This window comes from Uranotaenia lowii, chromosome 2, assembly GCF_029784155.1.
Source record: "Uranotaenia lowii strain MFRU-FL chromosome 2, ASM2978415v1, whole genome shotgun sequence".
In the NCBI taxonomy this organism is placed as follows: domain Eukaryota; kingdom Metazoa; phylum Arthropoda; class Insecta; order Diptera; family Culicidae; genus Uranotaenia; species Uranotaenia lowii.
The window spans coordinates 358072822-358099933 of record NC_073692.1 but is presented as its reverse complement, the minus strand read 5'-3'; the positions used below and the strand labels follow the sequence as shown (position 1 = coordinate 358099933).

At 40.2% G+C, this 27112-nt stretch overlaps 1 protein-coding gene across 2 annotated transcripts in view; it reads right to left on the bottom strand.

Annotated features, from left to right (window-relative positions):
• Nucleotides 1-454: 454 nt before the first annotated feature.
• LOC129747538 (RNA-binding protein fusilli-like) overlaps nucleotides 455-27112 on the bottom strand; it is a 317363-nt gene continuing 290705 nt past the window's right edge. The window contains exons 13-14 of one of the 2 annotated variants that reach the window (XM_055741811.1): nucleotides 22344-22630; nucleotides 455-7056 (exon numbers count right to left, since the gene is read on the bottom strand). In XM_055741811.1, the coding sequence (XP_055597786.1) occupies nucleotides 6517-7056; nucleotides 22344-22630 (827 nt within the window). In that variant the 3' untranslated portion in view covers nucleotides 455-6516. Of the gene's footprint in view, nucleotides 7089-22343; nucleotides 22631-27112 lie in introns of both variants that reach the window. The other variant, XM_055741813.1, reaches the window with a different exon arrangement.

Here is a 27112-nt window from a genome sequence, read left to right as displayed (position 1 = left end):
AAAATAAATTAATAAAATTTATTTTTTTTTCACTTTTGTCACTTTAGTTGATTTGCTCAATTGGATTTTTTTTTGTTATTGATATTTGAATGTTTTTTGTCAATTTTATTACTTTTTAAAATATTTGTCATTTTTGAAGTTTTATTCTCATATTGCTTTTGAAAAAAAATATAAATTTCCAAACAAAACTTTGAAAAAAATTTAAACATTCAAATAACAAAAATGCTGAGAATCTTTCTTTTGTTTGACTTTTTTTAATTTTTTCCTATTTTACTACCTTTATTCAGCCAATGTGGAACTTTGAAGTCACACATTCAAGAAAATAGAAACCATGGCATTTCTTGGGAATATTTTTTGCGAGTTGAATATAAAATAGTTGTGGATATATTCCGATTGTCCAATCAGTTCAATGAGGAAGTTTCTTTCCGCACAGAAAACAAAAATTTCTTATCTCTTATATAAAAATGTTACTTCTTTATTTTGTAAATAACATATGTACCTATATGTATGTATATCAGCTTGGCGCACATATTGCACAGCATATAATGCTTATCTATTAGGCTAGTTGCGGGTTACGGTTTAGGCTGACAACTTTCGCAGTGTTTCGTGGTGTGTTCTCCTCGTCTGATTCACACCTACATTTAGAATGTTTTCTTTAATATATAAAAAAAATGTTTTTTTGAATATCATATATGGGTGAAAGCGAATAAAAATGAATATTCATAAACTAGATGATTGTTCAGCAACTTCTCTAACGATGGATACGATGTATTAAACTTTAAATTAACTCTACAGTAACAGTTGTATATATTTTCGCTTAACACTTGTAGTTATTGCTTTTGTTTGTTGGGTTTGATTTCAATTTGTTTCAGTTTTACAGGTAAATATTTGCATCTTTCTTTTCGTTATATTTTGTTCAACCATTCATGTATCTCACTTTATAGGATTCATTGTTAAAGTTAGCTTACCTCGGTTGAAGGCAACAACTCAGTGGTCAGCCTTTTCTATCGCACGATGTTGAAATCCTCAGTTTTTTTTCATAATTTTATTTTAGGTATGGATGAATGTTCTAATCAATTTATTTCAAACATACTAAGTTGTTTTCGTGAAGGAGGGGAAAATTATAGGATTGTTTTTTACTCGCTAGAATTGGCATCCAAAAAAGTTAAAGACTTTTCTCTTTTAGTGGAACGTTTAAGTCGTTGAGCAAATTAGTTTCGTTAATTCTTGAGCGTTTGTATCGTTTAGTTTAAGCGAAATAATCGTTAGGTTTTACAGTCGAGATGAAAGTCACAACTTGATTCTGTTTTAATTTTAATGAAAATATGGTTATTATGGTAATTTTAACATTTGTTTCTAAATAATTTAGTTACTTTTAGTTTTGAATCTGAACTCTGAATTTCGAAGCGGAATTTTGAATTTGAATCATGAATCTGAGCTCTGAACTGAGAGTTCTTAGTTTTTTTTTATTCCGGATTCAGAATACTGAGCTCAAAGTTTTGAAAAATGAGTTCTCAAATTTAAATTACGGGCTATTTTTTCCGAATTCTGAATGTTTTTCGGGGTTCTGATTTCTGAATCCTACATTCAGAGCTCTGAATTAGGAGTTCTGATTTCAATTTCGGCGTTCTGAATTCTGAGTTCTGAATTCCGGTTCTGAATATTCTTTCTAAGTTGAGTTCTGGGTTCATGATTCCGAATTCTGAATTTTGAGTTCTGAATTTGGACTTCTGAGTTGTGAATTTTCATTTCTGAAATCTGAGAAGGTACAAAATTTTGAGTTCTTAGTTCTGAGTTCTGGGTGCAAGATTCTAAATTTCAAGTTCGGATTTATGTACTCTAAATTATGGGGTTTGAGTTCTGCTGAAATATAACTTATAAGCTCTGAACCGTGAACCAATGATTTCTATTGATAAATATTAGTTTTGCAATAGAGTTCTAACTTTTGAATTTGAAATACTGAATCTTGAGTGCTGAGTTCTGAATCCTATGTTCTGAATTATTAGCTATTTCTCAATTTAGAGCTCTAATTTCTGAATTCAGAGCTCTAAACTTCGTGTTCCTAGTATTGAATTTTGAGTACTGAAGTCAGACTTAACTCTGAATTCTGAGTTCTGAGTTTTAAGTTCTGTTTTTCGAGTTCTGAGGTCTGAGTTCTAAAATCTCAATTATCCGTTCTGAATTTTGAGTTCCGAATTCTTAGTTTTAAGTTCGGAATTCTGGATTCTAGGTCTCCAATCTCAAATTCTAAAATTTCAGATTCAGTTCTAAATTTGATGTCCGGATTTCCGTTGACTGAATTTTGAATCTGGGTTCAAGTGCTAAATTAAGAACTTTGAGTTCTAAATCTTGAGCTCTGAGTTCAGAATCCTGAGTTCTGAATTCTGAGTTCAGAATCCTGAGTTATAAATTCTGAGTTCAAAATCCTGAGTTCTGAATTCTGAGTGCAGAATCCTGAGTTCCGAATTCTGAGTTCGGATTTTTCAGCTCCAATTTCCTAGTTTAGGATTCTGAGGTCACTTATCTGAAATTCGAGTTTCAAGTACTGAATTTGAGTTGTAAGCTCTTATTCCTGAATTCAGAACTCAAAATTCAGGTCTCTGAATTATGAATTCTTATTTCTGAATTTTGAGTTCTGAGTTCGAAGATCTGAATTCTGAGGTCTGAATTTATTTTTTTTTGTATTTATAGTTTTGATTCTCAGTCTGATATTTGTGTTCTCACTTCAGAATTTTGAAATCTAATTCATGAACTCTGGATTCTGTATTTTAAATTTTAAGTTTTGAATTCTGGACTTGAGTCCTGAGTTTTCAGTTTGAAATTCTGATTTCTGAGCTAAGTTATGAGCTTTGTGTTCTGAAACTGAATTCTAAACTCTGTTTGCCTTCATTCTCAATTTGCAGTCCTGAGTTCCTGATTTCTGAATTCTGAATCTAGACCCGAAATCTGAGCTTTGAATATGGAATTCAGAATATTTAATTCTCGGTTCTGAATACTCAGTCCCAAATTCTGAGTTCTGAATTCGTCATTCGGAACTCTAAATTCCCTGTTCTTCTGAACTTTGGATTCAAAGCTTTTACTGAGTTCTAAATATTGAGTTCTGAATTTTGAGTTCAGAATCCTTAGTTCGGATTTTTTAGTTCCGATTTCCAAGTTTTGAATTCCGAGGTCACAGATATGAATTTCGAGTTTCAAGTACTGAATTTGGGTTGTAAGCTCTTATTTCTGAATTCAGAACTCAATACTCAGAATTATGAATTTCTATTTATGAATATTGAGTTCTGATTCCAAGTTATGAATTCTTAGGTCTGAATTTAAAAAAGTTCTGTATTCCGAGTTTTTATTCTCAGTCTGATATCTGAGTTCTGACTAGGGAATTTTTAATTCCGATTCCAGAACTCTAGATTCTGTGTTTTAAATTTTAAGTTTCGAATTCGGAATGTTGAGTCCTGAGTTCTGGATTTGTAGTTCTTAGTTCTAAGAACTTTAATCTGATTTCTGAGCGCTAAGTTATGAGCTTTGTGTTCTGAAAGCTGAATTCTAAACTCTGAGACCTCCATTCTCAATTTGCAGTCCTGATTTTCGATTTCTGAATATTTAATTCTCAGTTCTGGATACTCAATTCCAAATTCTGAGTTCTGAATTGGTAAATCGGAACTCTTAATTCCCTGTTCCAACTTCTGAATTTTTTATTCAAGGCTTTTACTGAGCTCTAAGTTTTGAGTTCGAAATTTGGAGTTTTGTATTCTGATTTCGGATTTTTCAGTTCCGATTTCCTAGTTCGGAATTCTGAGGTCACAGATCTGAATTTAGAATAACAAGTACTGAATTTGAGTTGTAAGCTCTTGGTTCTGAATTCAGAACTCAGAATTATGAATGCTCTGAATTATGAATTTCTATTTCTGAATTTTGAGCTCTGATTTCCAAGTTCTGAATTCTGAGGACTGAATTTACATTTTTTTTTATTTCTAGTTTTGATTCTCAGTTTGATATCTGAGTTCTGACTTTGAAGTTTTTAAATTTCCGAACTCTGGATTCTGTGTTTTAAATTTTGAGTCCTGTGTTCTGGATTTCTAGTTCTTAGTTCAAGAACTTAAAAATGATTTATGAGCTCGAAGAGCTTTGTGCTGTTTTCTTACATTCTCAAATTGCAGTCCTGATTTCCGTTTCTGAATTCTGAATTCTGAGCTTTGAATTTGACATTCTGAATATTTTATTCTCAGTTCCGAATTCTGAGTTCTGAATTCGAAATTCGGAACTCTAAATGCTCTGTTCTAATATCTGAATTTTGGATTCAAAGCTTTTACTGAGTTCTGAATGCTAGTTTATGGATATTCAATTCTGATTTCATAATTTTGAGTTCCGAGTTCTGAATTCAGAGCTCGATTTCGAGTTCTAATTTCGAGTTTTTAGCTTTGAATTTGAAATTCTGAGTTTTATCATCAGAAAGGGGCTAATTTTGGAGCTAGCGAACAGTAGAAAACTTATTTTTTTATGAAAAATTCGCGTCAAGGATCCACCTGTGGGCTGTTTGTGTCTTTTAAAAGATTTTTTTTGCATACTTTCAGAGGATATAAATATTCAAAAAACTTGTTGAATGCGGGATCAGACTGATCTGAGTTGAAAGTTCTGAATTCTGGATAATGGGTTAAGAATTCTGAGTTCTGAATTCCGAGTTTTACATTTTGAATGAGCGCTGAATTCCGATTTTTTAATTCTAAATTCTATGTCCAAATCTATAAATTCTGATATTTGATTCTAAATTCTGAACTTTGAGTTCTGAATTTTGAACTCTGCGTTTTGAATCCTGATTTGTAAGTTATGAATTCGGAAATTCTGAGTTCGAGGTTCAAAATTTGAGTTTTGAATTCTGAGGTTCTTAATTCCGTTTTCCATGTTATAAATTTTGAATTCTAAGATATGAAACTGAATGAAACAGAAAAAAATGCTGCACGAAAGTCGTCTTTTTAATTTTGTGTGTGTTTAAATGTAGAAAAAAGTACGTGAATTTAAACTCGAGACATGTTTCGAGTATGGCGTTTAGTTATTTTTGCACATTAGTTCATTTTAGTTTGGAAACATTTTCTCAAACTGTACTAATATTAATCGATGCTATTCGCTTGAATGTGCTACACATATAAGATTAATTTTGATAAGTTTTAGAAAAAAATAACTTACTAAAGTTGGAATGTATGCTAATGATTTGAGCTTAACAATTTTGTTGAAAGACATTTTTTTCTCTAGAATTAATGTAACATTGCCGAATGGGGTAGCACCTTTCAAAGTTTTGTATCGTTCCTAGAAAGATTTCTTAGCCAAATTTGGTTGAATCGCAAAAAAAGCACCACAGATTCGAGATTTTCTTCTGTTGAACATTTAGCTTGGTTGGTGTTTCTTCTGGGTGTTCGCAATTTCGTAGTCTATTAAATAATTGATTTCATCTAATACATAGAACTAGTTATAAATTAGAGATGATATCTTCTTAAACGCTAACGAAGCATGTGTTCTGTTGAGCTATTGCGCAGCTTAGCGTAGAGTTGTTTTCTATAAATTTTTGGAAGACGTAACGTGAAACAGTTGCTTGGTTTTTTTCAGTTAGTTGCTACTAGATTGTGTAAAATTTTCATACAAAATCAACAATATCAAAACAATCTGGGATGGGGTAAACTTAACAATCGACTAACAAAGACGGTTATTTTAACCTTTGTCTTAGCAAACTAGTAAGGTTTAGCTTAGCACTTAACAGTAATGCGCACCAGTGACGACGGCATGCATTCTCACCCCTGGCCGAACTTAGTTTGAATTTAGTTATTGATTTGGGTTGCGGGATGGGCGAGAATTCTCCGCGTACACCTGGGCGTTTCTATTGAGCAAATACATCATTCTTTTTTCTGAGCTGAGCACATTCACAAAATTTGAGCAGAGTCGAAACTCCTCGTTGGCTCTTAGGGTTGGTCTTAGGGTCTAGATGACAGATACATATACACGGTGTATACAATTACATAAATGTTGCTTGATGGTTTCTTAGTAGTAGAGTGTTTCTACTAGCGTTGTACTTAAGTATTAGAGTGGGATTAAGCTTGTGGTCTGCTCGGTTGCTAGTGGTTGCAGCCTTTAAGCAATAAACATTCTTAACAACTAACTTTCCTAAACTGCTAAATATGCTTTGATATGTGTGTCTTGGATTAGGTTGGAATGCTTTCGTTCTTTCGTTGGTTTTCTTCCTTCTGATTATTGGCTTACGGAGACTATTTTGGTTTTCTCTTCTTCTTCCTCAACTTCTGTATGATTTAAATCTAGGCAAAACTAGCAAACACTCACGTGGATTAAAAACTTTAAATAAAGCTTAACTGTCCTATGACGAAATCAGCGTTTCGTTGATGCATTTTTTCAATCTTTGTGTAAGAATAAATATAGCACTAACACACACATACAAACATTAACTCACACAGACAAACGTTTACAATCACACATACTTGCATACTCGCTATCTTGTATAGAATTACAGGTTACAGACTAAACGATGAACAACTCGACGTACTGATTTGGGATGAGCGAAGGTGCGGCCGCCGTTAGGATACTTCCGGCCGGCGGAGATACCAACTTGTCGTGGATGTGGTGCTCGTAGGTGTGCGGCTGCGGCTGGGCTGGCTGCTGCGAGGGCACCGGATACTGTCCCTGTTGATGAAGGTGCTGTGGATGTTGGTGATGGTGTTGATGGTGATGACTGTGATGATGGTGCCCCGGATGGGACTGATTGAGGTGTTGTTGGTGCAAATGATGATGGTGATGCATGTGGGCAAGTGTCGTCGCCGTGGTTCCTCCGTTGACCAGAGGCGGGGAAGTACTGGGATAAGCTGCCGCCGTGGCCACAACCGTGGTAGCAACCGGTGAAATTGGGGATAGTGGAGCAGCAGCGGTGCTTGGTTGTGGTGTTGTTGTTGTTGATTCACGACCCTGGTGGGATACACTGGGCTGGGGCAGGGCTGCAGCCGAGGACACCGGAAGGGCCGGCGAAAGCATCTGCGGGTGGTCCGCTGCCGTTGGTACGGAGAGCTGTAAAGTTAGAAATAGCTGTCAATTGGCACCTGTGGGCGGGATAGATGGTAGAGAAATCGGAACGAGAGAGAAAGAGAAAAATGTGTGTGTTACAAAAGGGAAGGTAAGTTAGACTGTATGTACAAAGTGTTAGTGGAAGACCTGGAGGTCACCGACGGAAGAGTAAAACATTTTGTGTTTTGGTTTACATTAGATTGAGTTTAGAGATTTGATTTGGAGTCTGCAAAGTGAAAGTTTGATGGTCAAGGGCTCAGTCAAACCTTAGCCGGAGCATAGCAACTAAGCTTGGGACAAATCAGAGAAGAAAAAGAACTCAGCGTTCTTTACGAGCCGTATCAAGCCCGAGGTTTGAAGGAGTACGCATTAACGTTCTTGCCCGACACGACAGCCGACAACATCGTGCGAAGGATGTGTGAGGATGCCAATACTTGGCGCGTGATCAGCGATGGGTTCACCCGGATCTTAACTGCCCTGCAGAGGAGTTGGAAGCAGCAAAAGTCCGCGACCGGTGTAGGGCGACTCCTTCGCCGGGGAGCATCTGAGTAGTGTGCGTCCGAACCTAGCAGTAAAGAATACAAAGATAAGACTTTACCTGTTGCGTATGCCGAGCTGCTTAGTACGTCGCGTGCGTGTGTAGGATCAGGCTTCCGAAAAGTACAGCTTTGCTATGACAGCTTTTTTCTTGCCAAACAAACTGTCTCGGTTTTCCTTACCACTCGGTTTGCTGCTGTACCGTCGGTAACGAATCGAAACGCTTCGGCCACATCGCATACGTGCGGGAACGCAGGCTGTATCTGAACAATCGACTCCAAGCTTGCGCTGCCGAAAATGTTGTGCTTTAAGCTGTAGCGAACCCAACCGACAGTTCCGTTTTCATCCCTTCATGCCTCCTATTTCGAAAATTATTTCATCCTAACTGTCGGCTGCAGGGCGTGACAGTTTTGGGCAGGACTGTCGTGCCCATCCCGTACCCATGCCCGGTCGTATGCGCTGCTGCTCGGTTCGAATACATCGAACGTGCCATCTATTCGAACCGAGCAGCAGCATACGACCGAGGCGTAACGCGATGGGTGGTGCCGGTGCACCTTACGCGAAAAGGTGAAGGGAGGGTGATTGGGGCGATCACCAGCCGCAGTAGCTAGCTTGAGCTTCAAGCAAAAGGAAAATTCATACGTTCGTACGAAATTAACTCGACCCGAGCGTGGATGATAATCCAAACCGAATCTCGGCTACAGTCGGACGGAGTTAGCAGTACTGTCATGCGAAATTCAACGCATTGAAAACTGTCACGAAGATATTCCCTAAACTGTCACGTGTCTTAAAAAGCTTTCATACTCATGAACAAACTTTCACATGAAGTAAAACAAGGCATCATTGTACACCGTACGGCCGCTCCTTTTTAAACTGTCGGGAAAGAAATATTCAGAAAGCTTTCATCGAGTTGTATGTGCGACGTTCGCAAGAATACTGTCGTTCGGTAGTACTTTTCGGAAGCCTGTGTAGGATATCTCCACTGTTACCGTCGCGGAGAATCCGAATAGAACGCGCCCTCTGCGGCAGAGGCTGCGGGGATATAACAAGACCTTCTCCACAGCCAAACTCGTAGGAGAAAGAGTATTCATGCCGCGGAATACTTTCGAATAGAGTGGTCTCACGTCGCCGTCGGATGAGCCACTCGAGTCGGGTAGGATGACATCACCGTCGGGATTCATCTGAGTCGTAAGCGTAAAAGGCCCGTACGTGTGCTGTGATAGGCGCGAGTCTAGGTTAAGCTGCTATCGATTCGGAACACGGCGGACAAAAAACCTAGGGTTGCCAACCCCAAAGTTGCCAGAAGGAGGAAGACCGAACCACGGTCGTTGCCTTTTTAGCGTGGGGCCTTCGAGTAGAGTGCGTTCTATCCTAGCAGTAAAGCATACAAATATAAGACTGTACCTTCTGCGTATGCCGAGCTGCTTGGTACGTCGCGTGCGTGTGTAGAATTCTTCGCAGTCGAACTCGTAGGGAGCAGAGTATTCACGTCACGGAATACTCTCGGACAGAGTGACTTCACGTCGTCGGCGTGTGAGTCACTCGAGTTGGTGTAAGATGACGTTTTTGCCGGGAATCATCCGAGTAGTTTTGTAAAGCCCCGGACGTGTGCTGTGACAGGCGCGTGTCTGGGATAAGCTGCTTTCTATCGGCACACGGACGGGCAAGAAGAGAGGGCCTCGAGCCAAACTAAGGGTAGCCAAGACCTCAATTTGTTAGAGAAGAGGTCATTGGTCTCTAGCAGTGGTGTCGAACAGAGGCGGAGCGCACGATAGTCGTGGAAACCAAGCGAGCCTCGAGTTACGAGTGAAGGCCGGGGAGAGGTCCTTAGTCTTGAATCGTAACAAGAGGCAGAGTATATACGCTAAAGTTTTGATTTGAAACCGAGTGAGCTGATGAGCGCAGAAGCGCTGACTTGGTCTCTCATCACGGGTACAGCCTTCGTTGCAGGTCCGTATTGGAGTTATGGCCAGAGGCCCCAGATGGACTTTATGGCGTAGGAGTACATAGTATCTAGAGTTGACCAATTGCACCCATGGACCCAGAGTAGCATACTTGCCTTGGAATGCAATCCGTAAAAGGATTTACCACTTGGGCAACTAATAAAAAAAGATGCTCTGGGAAGTAGTTTCACCTCCCCGTGGTCCAGAGTCCAGAGAGCCTGGACCAACTCCCTAGTCGAAGAGGGAGAAAGAGCCACCGCCAATGGAGATATTCGATTGCTATATGACATTTCTCGCCGCCTTAGTGGCGCAAGGACAAATGCAAGATTGCCGCGGAATGACCGAGCAGGTCAGCTGTTGACAGATCGAACAGATCAGCTCAAGCGTTGGACTGAGCATTTTGAATAACTTTTCTGAGTCACAAATAGCGATGGCCATCAGAACCCGCAACTCGAGGCGCCAACAGTAAGTCGCATTAATGGTGTCAACTCGGAAGCGCCTTCGCTGGCTGAAATAGAAGCGGCAATCAAAGACATGAAGTCCAACAAAGCGCCTGGAATCGATTGCATTCCTGCTGAGATGCTCAAAGCCGACTCTGCCTTCTCAGCACAAATGTTGCACCGTCTTTTCGCTGACATTTGGGATACTGCAACATTCCCGGCCGAGGAAAGGAAGACCTGACCGAGTGCGGTAACTGGCGTGGCATAACTATGATCTGTACAACTCTCAATCAAAGTACTCTGCAAAGTGAACCTGAACAGGATCCACGAGAAAATCAACGCTACACTCCAACGGCAACAAGCTGAATTCCGATCTGGACGATCATGTGTGGACTACATCACAACGCTACGAATAATACTGGAATAAATCAACGAATTCCAGGAATCTCTTTTGCTGGTGTTCGTTGATTTCGAAAAAGCATTTGACCGACTGAACTACGAAAACATCTGGGCGGCTCTAAGGCGAAGAGGAGTCCCAGAGAAACTAGTCCATCTCATCGAAGCACAATACGAGGAATTTTCGTGCAAGGTCCTGCACGAACGGTGTCTTGTCTGATCCAACCCCGGCAACTGCTAGAGTGAGAAAAGGATGTATCTTATCATCGCTACTCTTTCTCATCATAATGGATAAGATCTTGACTGGATCGATTGACTGTAGTCCAAACCGAGGATTGCCGTGGAATCCTTCGACAATGGAGCAGCTGAACGACCTTGACCTGGCAGACGATATTGTTATGCTCGCCCAAAGACAACAAGACATGCAGAGCAAACTCGACGACCTCACCGAAAGCTCTAAGGCAGCAGGTCTGAAAATCAATGTCGGAAAGACTAGCTGGGCAATAGTGGAGTGAGAAAGTGGAGTGCTTCCAGTATCTTGGTAGCCAGATAGAGCCTGATGGTGGTACCAAGAAAGACTACGAAATCCGGATCAGAAAAGCCCGATTTGCGTTTGCGAGTCTCCGAAACATTCGGCGCTCACGCCAGATCTCTCTACCAACTTAGATCCGTATTGTTGTACGGGTGTGAAACTCGGTGCACATATGCGGAGCAGAGATGTTAAAATCGCGAGTCTATATACTCGCACTTTGCCCTTCTTTGCAGAACGATTTTTTTTCGTTGAACTGCAATGATGCTATTGATAGTTTAACTCGGAAAGCATCAGGAACTCGGAACGGGAAACGAGCGAGAGAAAGGTGCGAGGCAATGTTCATTCGGTCTGTCGGGCAACGATCGCTCGTGTGCATTCGTGTACGGGTAGCTCCGTACTCCGTTCTGTTGTTTCGTTGGTGTGATTTTATTCCTGCAAGGCATGGAAAACATCAATGCAAAACTGTTCTCTTCGTTTTGTGTGCAATAACGTAATGATTGGAACGAAGATAAAATCTATCTGCACACAACAAGTAAACTCGGAAGAAATCAGCCGAATGATTCTTTCCGAAGCGAGTTTACACACCATGATGCGGAGACGACGCGAAACCTGCAAGTTTTCGTGAATCGCTGCCTGCGGAACATCCAGAACATCATCCGCGCTTGGTGGCCTGTCAAAAGAACTCAAATGTAGAATTACATCGCCGGTGTTATCAGAAGGCAGAAATCGAGATTCGGGAACGTAAGTGGAGATGGATTTTGCACACCCTGCTGAAATCCGCACAGTGGTGGCAACAAGTGAAGACGCTGGCTCCGGATCGCCAGCAGTAGAGATCTTTTATCTCAGCCCTATGCGTCGAACAATGGGCGTCGGACCCTTAGAACTTAGATCCGGCACATTTTGCTCCACATCTTGGCACGTGTCCATTGTTCTCTACACACGATGGTGTCATCTCAAACCCATTCTTCTCCAGCACGAAACGAGCCTCGAGCTCTTCCGAAACTTAACAGCACAGACAGGACCATCTGTGTTTTCGAACAGCCTAATTTGCCTTCCTGCTGGGACAACAGACGAGTTGACGATCAGACTTCATTGGAGATAGACGTGTTTTGGGTGATTATCGACACGTGGATCACGTGGTAGCAATGGCGGGCGAGTTAGTGAAAAACACAATAGGTTTCAAGTTTCCGGATGGTGCCCCTAGTCCATCGCTGGTCGAAATAGCCAGATTTGTGAAAGGTTTAGATGCGGACATGTCGACGATGGAGTCGTTCTATTAAATAGCAGAGGAGAAATCATTGTTTATTAAATTTAAGACTAATGATGCCATGAGGAACTTAATTGCCCAGAATGCAGAAGTCCTTCAGTTTAATTATTCCAACGGATATGCAGTAAATGTAAGGACTCTAGTTGCGGGGTTTTATACCAAGTACATCAGGATATTCAATTTGCCTCCGGAAATCACCGACGATATCATTGCATCATTGGAGTAAGAGGTTTGCACTTAGAGGTTAGAAAAGAAATTCCAAGTTATCTTATCTTCTCGAACAGAAGAGGGAGAATTTATTACGATGGTATGAAACAAAAATGTTTTTTGTGCAAGAAAGAAGGTCACATCAAAGTCAATTTCCCGCAAAAACATGGAGGTGCATCTGATAAAAAAAACTTAAATAATCAGGACGGAATTCATCCAGCTCCCTCAGGTATTTAGCACCACTAGCAGAGTTGAGCTAGCAAGTATGAGTTACTCAGGTATTGCTCGAAGGCCTATTGACCCAGATCCAGTTGAATTGCTTAGAATCAAATACGCAAAAGAAGACATCCCAACATGAGAAAACAAAAGATAGCAGTTTCGCTGAGGTTCTTAAGGGTTTCGCAGAACAGGAACAAATGGAAGTTGAAGAATTCAAGAAGCAGAACAGCACTAAACGACAGAGAACTCCAGCATCGGGAACTACTATTGAAGCTACTGATGAGGATGGTTTTATACAAAAAGTTTACCGGCGTACTTGTAATGTGAAAAAGGAACACAACCATTGATTGATACAGCAGTAAAAAAGACTCCGGCAATTATTAATCGTTCTCGTAGTAAATAATTTTCAATGAAACTTCGCAGAAAGGTCAATTTAAGTATCTTATTGATCAAAACTTTTTGACATTTAAGTAGAATAAGTTATAGTGTATGATTCAATGTTTTTTTTTTTAAATAAAGATGAAATATGGAAAAAATAAATAAACAGAAGCTGCGATCGTGGCACAGTTGGCCACTTCATTGCCGGCTTTGGAACCAGCACATCAACGATTCCATTTAAAATGTTTGGGGCTAGAGTGTCCGTCCCGGGATTTCCCGGGCGGGAATTCTCGGGAATTTGAAAAATTCGGGAATTCCCGATTCCCGGGAATCGTAGTTTCATTCCCGGGAATTCCCGACATGTATGAAATTCTTTCTCTGGAAAAGCCTGGAAGATGTTCTTTTTGAAAATGTAGTCATACAAAACTGATTGAGAATATGTCGATTCCTGTGGCAGTAGAGATTTTGCAGCCATTTGGTACATTTTTTTTATATTCGAATAGGTAAGTTTAAAAAGATTATATGTATTTCCACACCGTATTCACTGAACGAAACCCCACAAAAGCTTAGCTTAGCTTAGCTTAGCTTTGTTGACTACTCATATCCACCTTAAATCATTGAATTCGAAATGCTGTGAAGTTATGTTTATACACAAACCAACAATCAACACAGACTTCAGATAACATATTTTAATAGGCTTTGTTCAACTTCCGCATTTCCAATTCCATGATCGCTGGCGTGGCTTAGCAGAACAAGTTCTACCTCGCCAATGGTTGCTACTCCGTGATTGATCGAGGCCATCAATTTTGTGCAAGGGCCAACAGAATGGTGCTTGGGATTAGCATTCATTCACAATGCACAAAACTCATGCTCTCCCTTTGAAAAAAGATCAATAACGGCGCCGGCCACGTCCTAGTAGTCAATGGGGAATAAGGAAGGAATGTTAGTTTGATACTCTTTAGGTTCAACTAGCAATTTCTTGCTCCTGCATAATCCAAAAATAATTTTGAAATAGTCAGAACCAGAAATAAGTTAGTGTCACCAGCTATGGAAACCGTCTGTACGTCTGCGAATCTATATTCAAGTATCCAAGGAAGGGGTTGTGTTAGTAAGAAAAAGGTAAAGATCAGGATCCATTTTGGTAAATGATGCGATCATGTTTTTCCTACACCACCTATACTCCTAGACATTTCCTAAGGAAACTCCTATTTCCATGAGGCATTTGATAAAGGTGTAATAAATATATGTATATTGAATTAAGTATTGAAGGAAAATTATTACCATCCACATTTTATCCCTGTCAAACTAGCTTTTTTCCCTAACAGTGATCCCTGTTTAATCAAAGAATTTTCAAAAGGCTTCGATAGTTAAAGAGAAGAAATATTTTGAATTAAATGTATTTTTCCTAATATGCCGACACAAATTTCTCGAACTGTTTTTCGTGATCAAAACCATTTTGAAAATTCTTCAATTCTTTCTTCTCCTTGCCTCTTTTGAGCTTCATTGCATGTACAAAAATTTTTAAATGTTTAAGTATTTGCTACTTTTGAGTAGATCCGATTTTTTTTTCATTTTAAAACTCGAGCTACTGTATACCAATCAACAGAATATTTTATTATTTTTAAATAATGAATATTTTGAGAAAAAACGCGGCCTTTCAAAACTAAATCGAAACAACATAGATACAGAATTTTTAATTGATTGAAGAGATTTAAGTGATAACTTGAGGAATGAATGAAGGAATAAACCTGATGAACATGTACGTATTTTAACAATAATGAATGATTTATCGCAGCAGAATCATTATAGAACGATGAAAAATGGCAAACAAATAGCAGATCTTGAGATGGAAAAAGAACGGCAATTGATAGTTAAATATAACAATCGTTTTGACATATGACACATGACATGATCTAATGATGGAAATAAAAAGAAATTAAAGCAGATGACATCAATCAATTTCAGCAATCTCGCCTGCCACAAAAAAAAGTTTATTTTTATGATTCTCGATATAAGTGACAAGAGCAACTTATGTTCAGATCATTGGTTTTATGAAGTGATTACTAAAAAATAATATTTCAAATAGGAATAAGAAAACTGTTGAAATCGAAGCAATCTAGCTATTCCAGTTATTTTACATAGGTAGCATAGCAACCTTAGTTGCTATGTAGTTAATAAATAATAAACTCAGAGTATAAATACGATCACGTAAACTATTGTAAGTTAGTCTGTAATAAACCTCAAATCAACACTCGTGTTCTTCTTTAGGTTATGGGCCCAGCCACGCCATACCTAAGAGCAGAGTAAAAGTTTTTCGTCGGTTGTATTTTTTCGAAAAAGTAGTTCGGTAAAAGTTACGGGAACGAAAGTCCAGCGCGAAGAAAGTCGGCATAGTGCAGTTCGCAGGCGAAAACTACGATGTCTGGAAGTTTCGTGTGGAAACGCAACTTTCGGCTCACGGGGTGAAAGATACAATCACGGCGGATCCCCCGGTGGATGCAGCGGCGTATGCGGCGTTCTGTGAAAGAGACGAAAAAGCGAAGGCACTCCTGGTCGCGTACATAGCAGATAGCCATTTGGAGTATGTGCGCGATAAAGAAACGGCGAAAGAAATGTGGTCATCATTGGCAAGCACCTTTGCGAAGAAAGGTTTTGCCTCTCAGACCTATATTCGCCGTTCTTTGGCTCTGTTGCGGATGGAGGAAGGAAGTTTGTTAACAGATCATTTCCGTCGATTCGATGAGCTGGTGAGGCAGCTGAAGGATGCTGGGGCCACATTGACAGAGCTCGATACTGTGAGTCAGCTCTTCATCTCGCTTCCCCCTAGCTACGATGTCGTTACTACAGCGATGGAGAATTTAGACGACGACCAAATCAGGCTTGAGACCGTTAAAGCTCGTCTCCTCGCAGAAGAGAGGAAGCGATCTGGGAGAGACGTTGGACCAAATGTTTCGAACGGGACGGATGGAGTGGCCTTGGTGACCAAGTCTGGAAAAGGGCGCGGAAAATCGTCGAAATTTCCTGGCAAGTGCTACCAGTGTGGGGAGTTCGGGCATAAGAGGTTCGCCTGCCCCAAGGCAAAGCGTTCGAACAAGGCTCAGGTGGCAAGTGTTCCAATCGACAGAGCGGTGGCCCTTATTTCTGGTGCGAAGGTGTACGGAAATCAAAATGAAATCGTGTGGGTCCTTGATTCCGGTGCAAGTTGCCACATGGCGAGTGACGAAAGTAATTTCCACGAAATTCACGACATGAAGGAGCCACTTATAATCGACAGCGCAAAAGACGGTGAGGTGCTGGTAGCGACAAAGGAAGGCACCATGAAAGGAAAGTCGTTTGTTGGGAAAAACCAGTTCACGTTGTCATTTGGCAATGTGCTGTTTGTGGAGCAGTTGAAATACAATCTACTGTCGTTGGCGAGGCTCTTGAAGATTGGAGTGCACGTAGAATTTAAACCAGATCGTGCCATTTTGACAAAGGACGGAAACATCATCGGAGTGGCGAAGGCAAGTGGTAATCTTTTCTACTGGCGGATGAATCGGCTACCCACTGGATCAGCTTTGGCGGCTGATAGTAAGGAAGAGTTGCAGCTATGGCACAAGCGATATGGGCATCTCGGCTTCAAAAATTTGCTCAAATTGAAAAATGCCAAGATGGTGATTGGACTGGACGGTATTCATGGCGACGCAAAGTTTTGCAACACGTGTGCTGAGGCAAATATGAAGAGGCAACCATTCAACGGCACGAGACCACCAACACGCAGGGCACTGGAACGGGTGCATACTGACGTTTGCGGAAAAATCACCCCAGCGACGGTAGACGGTTTTCGCTATTTTCTATCATTCGTTGATGATTACACGCATTTCGGAGTCGTCTATCTGTTGAAGAGAAAGGACCAAGTTTTCGATTATTTTAAGGTCTACGAAGCGATGGTGACGGCTAAATTTGGGACGAAAATTGCAAACCTGCGCTGCGACCTTGGACGTGAGTATTTTTCGAAGGCTCAACTGGCATACTACGAGGAAAAAGGAATCCAGGTTGAATCAACGGTGGGCTACACTCCGCAGCACAACGGTGTAGCAGAACGTTTCAACCGCACCGTAGTGGAAAAAATGAGAGCGATGCTGACAGAGTCAAATGCGCCAAAGTACCTTTGGGGAGAAGCCGTCCTGAATGCTGTATACGTTACCAACAGGAGCCCAACAGAAGCTATAAACGGAAACCAAACTCCTGCGGAACGCTGGCACGGAGAAAAACCTGATGTCACCAAGTTCAGAGTGTTTGGATGCGAATCATTCTCTTGGGTACCGAAGCAGAAAAGAGGAAAACTGGATCCTGCAGGAAGGAAGGACGTCATGGTTGGGTACGCACCGACAGGATATCGCCTCTGGGATCAGGAGTCTCGGAAAATATATGTGGCCCGAGACGTTCGATGCAACGAAGAAGCGTTCCCGTTTAAAGCCCCAAGTGAGAACAATGGATTGTGTATTCCGGATATAGTACCACCGGTTCCCGAGCAAGAGGGGGAAACTGAGCACCCGAAAGAAGAGGAAGTGGAAGAAAGTGATCGTGAATCCGGCGATAGCACCATTGTTGGAGACGACGAGGAGGAAAACAACAGCGACGAGGAAGGCGCAACCGCACTCCCACCACAATCAGGTAGGAACGAACCTAACGTGGTTGTTCCCAGGTCTAGTGGTCGGGAGTGCAGGAGACCAGGTTGGTTGTCAGATTTTATTCCATATAGAGTCCTTTCTGCTGGTGTCAATTCTATACAGGTTCCGGCACGATACACCGATGTTGATGGTCATCCAGCCGAGGTCGAATGGCGAAAAGCAATCCAAGACGAACTGATGGCGCTGCAGAAGAACCAAACGTGGACAGTTGTCAATCTGCCAGAGAAGGTACATCCGGTTCCATGCAAATGGGTGTTCAACGTGAAGACGGATGCTGATGGACGACCTATTCGCTACAAGGCCAGGTTGGTAGCGAAGGGTTATGCACAGAAGCGGCACGTGGACTACGAGGAAACTTTTGCACCTGTAGCGCGGCTCACGACCATCCGGACGCTGTTGGCTTTAGCGACCACGAACGATTTGGCAATCCACCAGCTAGATGTCAAGACCGCGTTTCTGAATGGGACGCTTAGCGAGACGGTGTACATGCAATGTCCAGAGGGGGTGATGCTAAAACCCGGTGAAGTTTGCTTATTGCGGCGGTCCCTTTACGGTTTGAAGCAGTCTCCCCGGTGTTGGAATAGTCGTCTCAACCAGTACCTGACCAATCTAGGCTTCCGTCGATCCAAACACGACTACTGCCTGTATGTCCGGGAGTTTGCAAAATGCGTTGTGTACATTGTGGTATACGTCGATGACCTCCTGATTGCCGCCCAAAATGAGTCCGACATCAAAGCCGTAAAAATGAAACTGATGCGAGAGTTCGAGATGACGGACATGAAGCAGCTGCATCATTTCCTGGGAATCAAGGTAGACAGAGATTTGGCTCTTGGTTATACTAAACTATCCCAGACACGACAAATTGAGAAGGTGCTTACTCGATTTGGTATGGAAAACTGCAATCCTGCCAACACACCGGCCGAAACTCGATTACAGTTAAAACCAGGAGAAGGAAAGTGTGAATTTCCCTATCGCGAACTCATCGGCAGCCTCATGTACATAATGATGGGATCTCGGCCAGACTTGTGTTACATCGTTGGATACTTGGCCAGATTCCAGGATGCTGCGGGTGGCGTTCATTGGAAGCACGCCAAACAGGTTCTCCGGTACCTGAAAGCAACAAAGGAGATGGAATTGGTTTACCGAAGGAATCCGGAGGAGCCCATGGTCACCGCTTACGTGGACGCAGACTATGCCAGCGATGAATTGGAACGCAAGAGTGTATCTGGGTTTTTGCTGAAGGTTCGCGGAAATGTCGTCGCTTGGTCATCGAAGAAGCAATCCTCCGTAGCGACATCATCTACTGAAGCAGAGTACATCGCCATAAGTTCCTGCGTAAGCGAGACTATCTGGTTGACTGGTTTGATCCGTGATATGCGACAACATGACCAACTGTATCCGGTACCAATTTTTGAGGACAACCAAGGAGCAATTGCGATGGCTGAACGAGAGGAGACAAGGCGCGTCAAACACATTGACGTTAAGTACCACTTCATTCGGAACACAGTTGCTGATGGCAAGATAAAATTAGTTTACACTCCAACCCAGAAACAACAAGCCGATATTTTAACAAAATCATTACCAGTTCCAACATTTGTAATTTTGAGAAACTTGCTAGGTTTAAATAACTGAGAGGGGGTGTTGAAATCGAAGCAATCTAGCTATTCCAGTTATTTTACATAGGTAGCATAGCAACCTTAGTTGCTATGTAGTTAATAAATAATAAACTCAGAGTATAAATACGATCACGTAAACTATTGTAAGTTAGTCTGTAATAAACCTCAAATCAACACTCGTGTTCTTCTTTAAAAACTGAACTTCGCTCCTCAGTTTCTCTTCATCATTTTACACTACACGGGTTCATTTTTTTATATATATCGATATATCTTTTTCTTTGTGATTATCATACATTGGGCATTGTGTTTCATGAAAAAAGGCCACTATAAGTTAATTAGAGAAACGAGAAAAAGGTTAGTTATAAAAAATTAAGCCGTTGGCACAACAAAAATCTCTCAACTGAAAAAAAAAATATTGCAGCAATAATGAAGTTATTTAATTTAAAAAATTAAAGAACAGAACAATGAGCAAATCACGCAAACACACACACACACACACGCACACACACACACACACACACACACACACACACACACACACACACACACACACACACACACACACACACACACACACACACACATACACACACACACACACACACACACACACACACACACACACACACACACACACACACACACACACACACACACACACACACACACACACACACACACACACACACACACACACACACACACACACACACACACACACACACACACCAATTATCATTTGAAATGAACATTGTTAGTGAATTTCGAATTTCAATTTTGAAGAGTACCTTACAATTTTGTTCAATTTTGAACAAATTATGGGCTTGTATGCACGAAAAGTTCGATAAGCTATGTAAACTTGAGTCGAAGTGCATATATTTTACATGTTTTTAAATATTTCTCGGGAAACAGGCCACCAGATTTCCCGATTCCCGGGAAAGGGAAAATGGCCGGGAAATGGACACTCTAGTTGGGGCGTCGGCCCACTGCATTCGGCAATCTGGAATGCCTCAAGTTACCAGCAGTAGAATCAACTGTGACCTTAGCCGCACCTAATAAAATTGTAAACGCTCATTGAAATGTTGTGACGCTAGTGGGAAGAACTGCAATTGTTGCCAAATATTAAAATAACAAGCCCAAACTCCATAATTTTTATTTTGTGGCACCGAAAGCCGAATCATTATTGTCAACAGAGCTGCGTAACGCGTACGACTCTCACTCGTACGATCTGCATATCAGCGGAAACAGGTCCAGGTGACGCTGGATGCACACTGTCACAATTGGTCACAATGGAAGGCACTGTCACAATTATCGAGATCGTCATAGTGGTCGTTATGCTGCCTGGAATGTCCGTGTAGCGTTAAGGCAAGGTGCGATTGAAGATGGTATCTTAACATGGTCATAGGGAACCAATGTAGTATGATCGCGCCTTCAAGGGACTTTTGAGTAGAGTGCGTCAGATCCTACGAGTGAATCTATGAAGATAAGGCAACATTTTCGGGGAAACGTCGCATGCAAGGAGTATCCGAGTAGCACTGTTCCCTACGAGTGAAGCTGTGAGAATAAAACTACACCTCCTGACCTTCCTCGCAGTGGATATCGTAGGGAATACCCTCGGTACAGTAACTCTCGGATGAATCATTTAAGGCGGAGAAGGATAACGTCTTCGTCGGAAATCATCTAAGTCGTTGCGTTAAGTCCCGATCGGTGCTGTTATAGGCGCGAGTCTTGGATCAGGACCGACAAAAAATGCGTCATTTGAGTCATTGAGTCATTAGAAGAAAGGTCGGGTCTGGAGTCGTGGAAATGCGAGGTCGTTGCAGAGGCAGTGTATTCGTCAATGAATATACCGTGAAGCGCACTAGCGGGAGTATTACCTACATTACACCCTTAAAGAATGGGTAGTTTAGAACATTTTATGGTAGGTATTAAGGTTATTGGGTTATATCATGAACTGCATCATTGTACCCATGGGCCCAGAGGTGCGAATTGGAGAAACGCGGTGATTCGCTGTCTTTGGAATGCAATACGTAAACGAGGATTTACCACTTATAGGTAACCAACTAATAAAAATGAACTCATCAATAATGCCGAGGCTATCAAGTCTCTTGACAGGCACAGAGATGTTAAAATCGCGAGTCTACATACTCGCACTTTGCCCTTCTTTGCAGAACGATTTTATTTCGTTAAACTCAATCTGCAATGATGCTATCTAAAGTTCAACTCGGAAAGCATCAGGAAGTAAGCTTCGGGTAAACTCGGCAGGAGTAAACAGCAATCGGGGGAAACATCAGCGAAGCAAACGAACAGTTCTGCGAATTAAAAAACAAATCGTTTTCGTTCGGCAGCCGAACACATCAATCGGACAACGCATGGGGGCGTAGCTTAAAGTGATAGATACAAGGGAACGGGAAACGAGCGAGAGAAGGGTGCGAGGAATGTTAACTCGGTTCGTCGGGCAACGATCGCTCGTGAGCATTCGTGTACGGTAAGCTTCGTTATGTTGTTTCATTGGTGTGATTTTATTCCTGCGAGGAGGGGAAAACATCAACTCGGAACTGTTCTCTTCGTTTTGTGTGCAATCACGTCATGATTGGAACGAAGATAAAATCAATCTGCACACAACAAGTTAAACTCGGAAAAAATCAGCCGAATGATTCTTTCCGAGGCGAGTTTAAACACCGCTGGACAGGCAAACGATAATCAGTTCGAATTTCAGTCGTCACATAACCTGAAATATATTGTTAAATATAAATTGGCGGTTTCCTGTCAATCTTTAGGTTGTACGCTTGAGGGATCAAACGAAACGATAAATTAGTGGAACTTTTCAATGGAACTCAGATAGTACTTAGCAAGGCCAAAACTGAATACAACTGACAACTGGTTCAAATGTTTAAATCGTCAGACTTCAGAATGAGTAAAAAATGATGCTGGTAGCGCTGAAGCTACTCAAATCGTCAAAATAATTCTTGAATATCATTTACAGATAACTTCCAAATCTCAAAATGTTTTACCCATTTTCAGAAAAAAAAAAATTAAATTAAAACCAATTCAGTTGTTATTAATCCAAACTTCTACTCACCAGTGCCGGCTGATGGTGATGGTGCAGCTGATGGGGGGCGCCGGCCATCGTCGGTGGGGCTAGATGGTGCGCTGGAGCCGCTCCGTGTGGTGGTGGGGGTGGCGGTGCTGCCGATGCCCCGTAATAGGCCGTCGGCGAGACCGGTGGGCTCGGATAGCCCCAGTACAGGATTGGCTGCGGATAGAAGGCCGCAGTCGGGTGGTGGGCCCTCGGGGTCAACATCGCTGCCGGTGGATGATGACCGAAGGGGCTGAAGCCGGCGAACGGAGCTCCCATGATGGTTCCTCCTAGAGTTTTGGGGGATAGTAAAAATTCGTTAGTCAAATTGGTTGGAAGAGAGCGGAAAAAAAAACTTTACGATCTAGTTCGGATGCAGGTGTAAGATTCAGTAAGAAATTAAAAATAAAAATAAAAATCATGAAGGGGAAGAGTCTGATTTTGAGAGAGCGGGTAAGGATTTCCTAGAGGGTTTGAAAGAAGAATTTTGACATTTTTGGTAATGCTTTCGTGCAGAGCTTATAGGATTTTTTAAATGCCTAATATCCTGTCTTCAAAACAAACTGAATGGTGCATGAGATTCAGCTCACATGCTTTAGTATAAATATAATACGATTTAAATAAGATTCTTTCATTCTTAATCTGTTATATTGAATCTTTTATTTTTCATCTTTTATCATTCATTTTATATTTTTTTATGTTTCATATTTCATCCTTTTTTTCATGCCAGAAGGTAGTGTAGAATCAACAAATATTATAAACTTTTTAACTCAAGAATTCTCACTGGACATTTGATTCACAGATTAATTTTAATTTTAACCACAAAGTCTGAAATTTTCGACATTATTCGTCGAGTCATCTATTCTGTCAGATTAAAGATGAAAAATGGAAGAAGGAAGATGACAAAAAGATGATTAGAAATCATTTTATGTCATCTTTCATCTCTCTTTTTTATCTTTCATTTTTCATCTTTCATCTGACAAAAGGACTGATAATTTTAAAAAATTTTAGACTTTGCGAAAAAAAAATCAAATAAATCTGTGAATCAAATTTCCAGTGAGAATGGTGGAATTAAAAAATTTATAATTTTTGCTGATTTTTTTTAACTACACTGCCCTACTGACATAACAGTCCCATATTGATAGGAATCTCAACAATTTGGAACTGTTATGCGAGGAGGGTCAGTACAGACCTATATTGTTTATTAAGGGTTTGACGAACTAAACTAGAATTAAGGCTAGTTTTTTGTAATATTTAGGTTAATTTTCAGTTTGCTATTTTATTTCGATGAAATAAAATGTCGAACATAAAAGTTCTATAACAAGAAGCCGCAGTATAATATATTTGTATTAAAAATCACATAACGTAACGAAAACTTCTTGTTTTCATGAAAATATAAGTAGAATTTTTTTTCAAGCGCGGGAAATGACTCAAGTGGGCAAGATTTCTTTCATAAAAAAAATTAAAAAAAACTTAATCAATCGGATATTTTCACTACTAAGAAACAGATGTCACTGTTTTTTAACGATTTCAATTTTATGTTTTTATAACTTTAACAAATACACCAAATACACCCATGATATCATAAAGAATGGTCTATACAAAAATCCGGGCAATATCCGGGAAAATTTTATCGAAAGTCAGAAATTATTCAACAATACTCAAGAGAAAAAAACTGAAAAAAAATTTCGTCAAAACTCATTGTATTTTGAATCGTATTCTAACTCTCAGGAAACCTTTCATGATTATTTTGCAAAACTTGCTCGAAAAATTTCGTTTTGGAGACATAAAAAAAATAAATAAAAAAAAGAATGTTTACCCAATTTGTATTTTTTTTGTATGATTTGCCAAATGAAGTGAATAAATCCGGGCAATATCCTGTTTTTTGCAATGGAATCCGGACAACCGATCCGGGCCTGACTGTTCCCAAATTTTGCATTATATATCCGGGCAAACTCGGCTAAAACCGGGCAATCTGGCAACCTTAGTTTATACCAAGCTTGAAAGGTCTCTAATAGTAAACAACTGAGAAAAACTCAAATTTGAAACCGTTACAACCACCAAGAGTCACCTGGTTATTACTAGGGAAACATTTCTTGTGAGAATTGATTTGGCTGGTCGTGTATAGTTGTTTTTTTGATTGCGTATAGATGTTTACAGACAAAATCAAATCAAAAATACAAGACAAACGAATTTATCTGCAAACATCTGTACGCAATTAAAGACAGCTGTAGGACCAGCCGAGTTGACGCTCACAAGAAAACAGCATTTTTTTCGTCCCTGAAGAAGATCCAATAAGGATCGAAACGTCATTTAAGCAAAAAATAAAACTGCAAGCGGAAAAATTCCCCGAAAAAAATAGAGAAAATATCGAAATAACTTTTTGATCAATGTACCCTTATTTCTACAAAAACAAAACGTTTGTTGAAATTAAACTTATTAACTAATGAGATTCCATTCAGTCCCCATAATTTATAAAAATCGGACTACAAAGCTTGAAATTATTTAAAAAAAAAAACCCTTGAATACATGCCCATTTGATCTTTTCTTTTTTTTTTTTTTGTTTCGATTATAGTCGTTTTACCATCTTTATGGCATTCGCGACTTAACCCATTTGATCAATTCTATTGTTTTGTTTCTGTTTCTGTAGTTATCTCGAAGTTCAAGTTCTTATTTATTATTGTTAAAATTATTTCCGTGTTTGTTTGAAGCAGCATTAAAAAACCGTTTAGTAAATTGATTTCACCATATATTTTTTATATGTTAAACATATAGTTGTCAACTTTTTTGTTTTATTTTAATAAATCACTAACGAACACTTATTTTTACTAAAGCTTTTATAAGACTAAATCTCATGCTACCATCTATCAATCCTACTTTATTTTATCTTAAGTATCTCGTGAGAATATTCCTAAAACACCACACATTCATCCAAAACAGACGTCTAAATTGTTACAAAAATCATTCAATTTTAACTGCAAATAAAAGTTTTATAAACTACAAGTAGCAGTACGATTATTTTGTAATTTCGAGCATAGATTTTAGCACAATTTTCATAGGAAATTTATGACACGATTTTCGCTTAGGTAGACACAATAGCTATGCAACTACTGCCGTTGAAAGATTTCACAATTGAAACGTCTGTTCGCAGTGATGCTAACATTATGGCGGACGTAATAACATCTAAAGAAAGCCATTCGTAAACCATTTTGTGGAATGTGAATGTAACGGTATTATTCTAGCCTTTTTATCACCCAACTATTTCATCAACTACTACCGATACACATTCAAATAAAATTTGATAATGGAGTTGCTCATCGAGGGTTAGGGATTTCGTTCGATGGGATAATGGATAAAAAAAACAGTTAGGAGGGTATGAGCTAAAAGCAATCGATGTTAGATGTGTGTGGACAATCGACAACGTTAGTAAGACACTTGGATAGAGACAGAAGGAAGTAGAGAGAAAAATTAAAATAAACAAAAGAAAACTAAAGTAAAACAATAAAAAAAAAGTGTAATAAAAGCTCGGCAATGTATGTATGTATGTATAGGTACAAGAGTGAAAGGTAAACAAAATAAATATAAAACACTCACCGTAGATGCAAATTATATAAAATATTATGTTACCATTGCATGACAAGAGAAAGAATTGGCCCATAAACCACACCAAAATATACTCTGCCAGAAAACACGCTGCGATGTGGTAGTTTTTAGTGGTATATAAAGGTAGGTCTCCTTCCGTTTGTTTTGATTGGTTGTTTTTTATTTGGGTTTTAGACAGATCATGAGGTTTGCTCTATTGTTTTGGCACGCACACAACTTGGAACGCTAAGCGACACATTGAAAGTTATTTATGGATACGATTGGTTTTAAAGGAACTATTGTTTGCTTCTATTGGTTTATTTTGACACAACGGAAAGAGAGCGAAAAAAAAACAACAATGATAAATTACATTTAGCGTGTGCAGCTCCAAACGCGCGGGGCGCTCCAAACCGATACACCGTTAATAGAGAATAGGCTTCGCTTCTGTGATTGAAAAAACCCACCACATACACACTAGTCACCAATTGTTTGCCGTTGTTGGTTTGTTTTGGTTTGTTTTGATCCAGCACTAATATAAAATGACACACAGAGACAGAGACAGCTACAACAACACCAGGCTTGCGTTTGGTTTTGCGTTTGCAACTAGTTTCGGTTTATTGTTGGAGTCTATAATGCACTTTAGTCGCCAGCTTGGTACTGGAACCGAGACAGTAGCCAATCAGGCAGAGAGATAGAGAGGTGGAAGGAGAAAGGGAGAAACACATGACTTCCGGTTAGTTGCATATTGGTATGAGTGTTGATTGTTAACGCGTCACCTTAAGGTACCCCGGCAATTCTACACGGCACGGTTTTACAGTTTGACAGAGTGCAGCACCCGATTGTTTTGAAAGAAGGCGGATTGGTTTGTTTTTTTTTTTGCTTTTCTAATTTCGCTTGTGTTAACAATTCGAGAGTCAGTTTCCAGCTGGTTTCGATCTACGGCATCTTACACGCACACTCTCTCACATTCCATTCGAGTGTTAGGACATTGCAGTACAATAACATTTGCGACGACAACAAGATGGAGAATCAGTGGCACACGCAATAGGCCAAAAACAAAATAGAGGACCATTTTTTTCTAACAAATCTGTGTCTCCATTTTGTTTCTGAACCAGATTGTGCCATTGATGCTTAATTAGGAAAAAAAATCACCTGTAAACCATTCCATCAGCCCAATGAAAATGATTTGC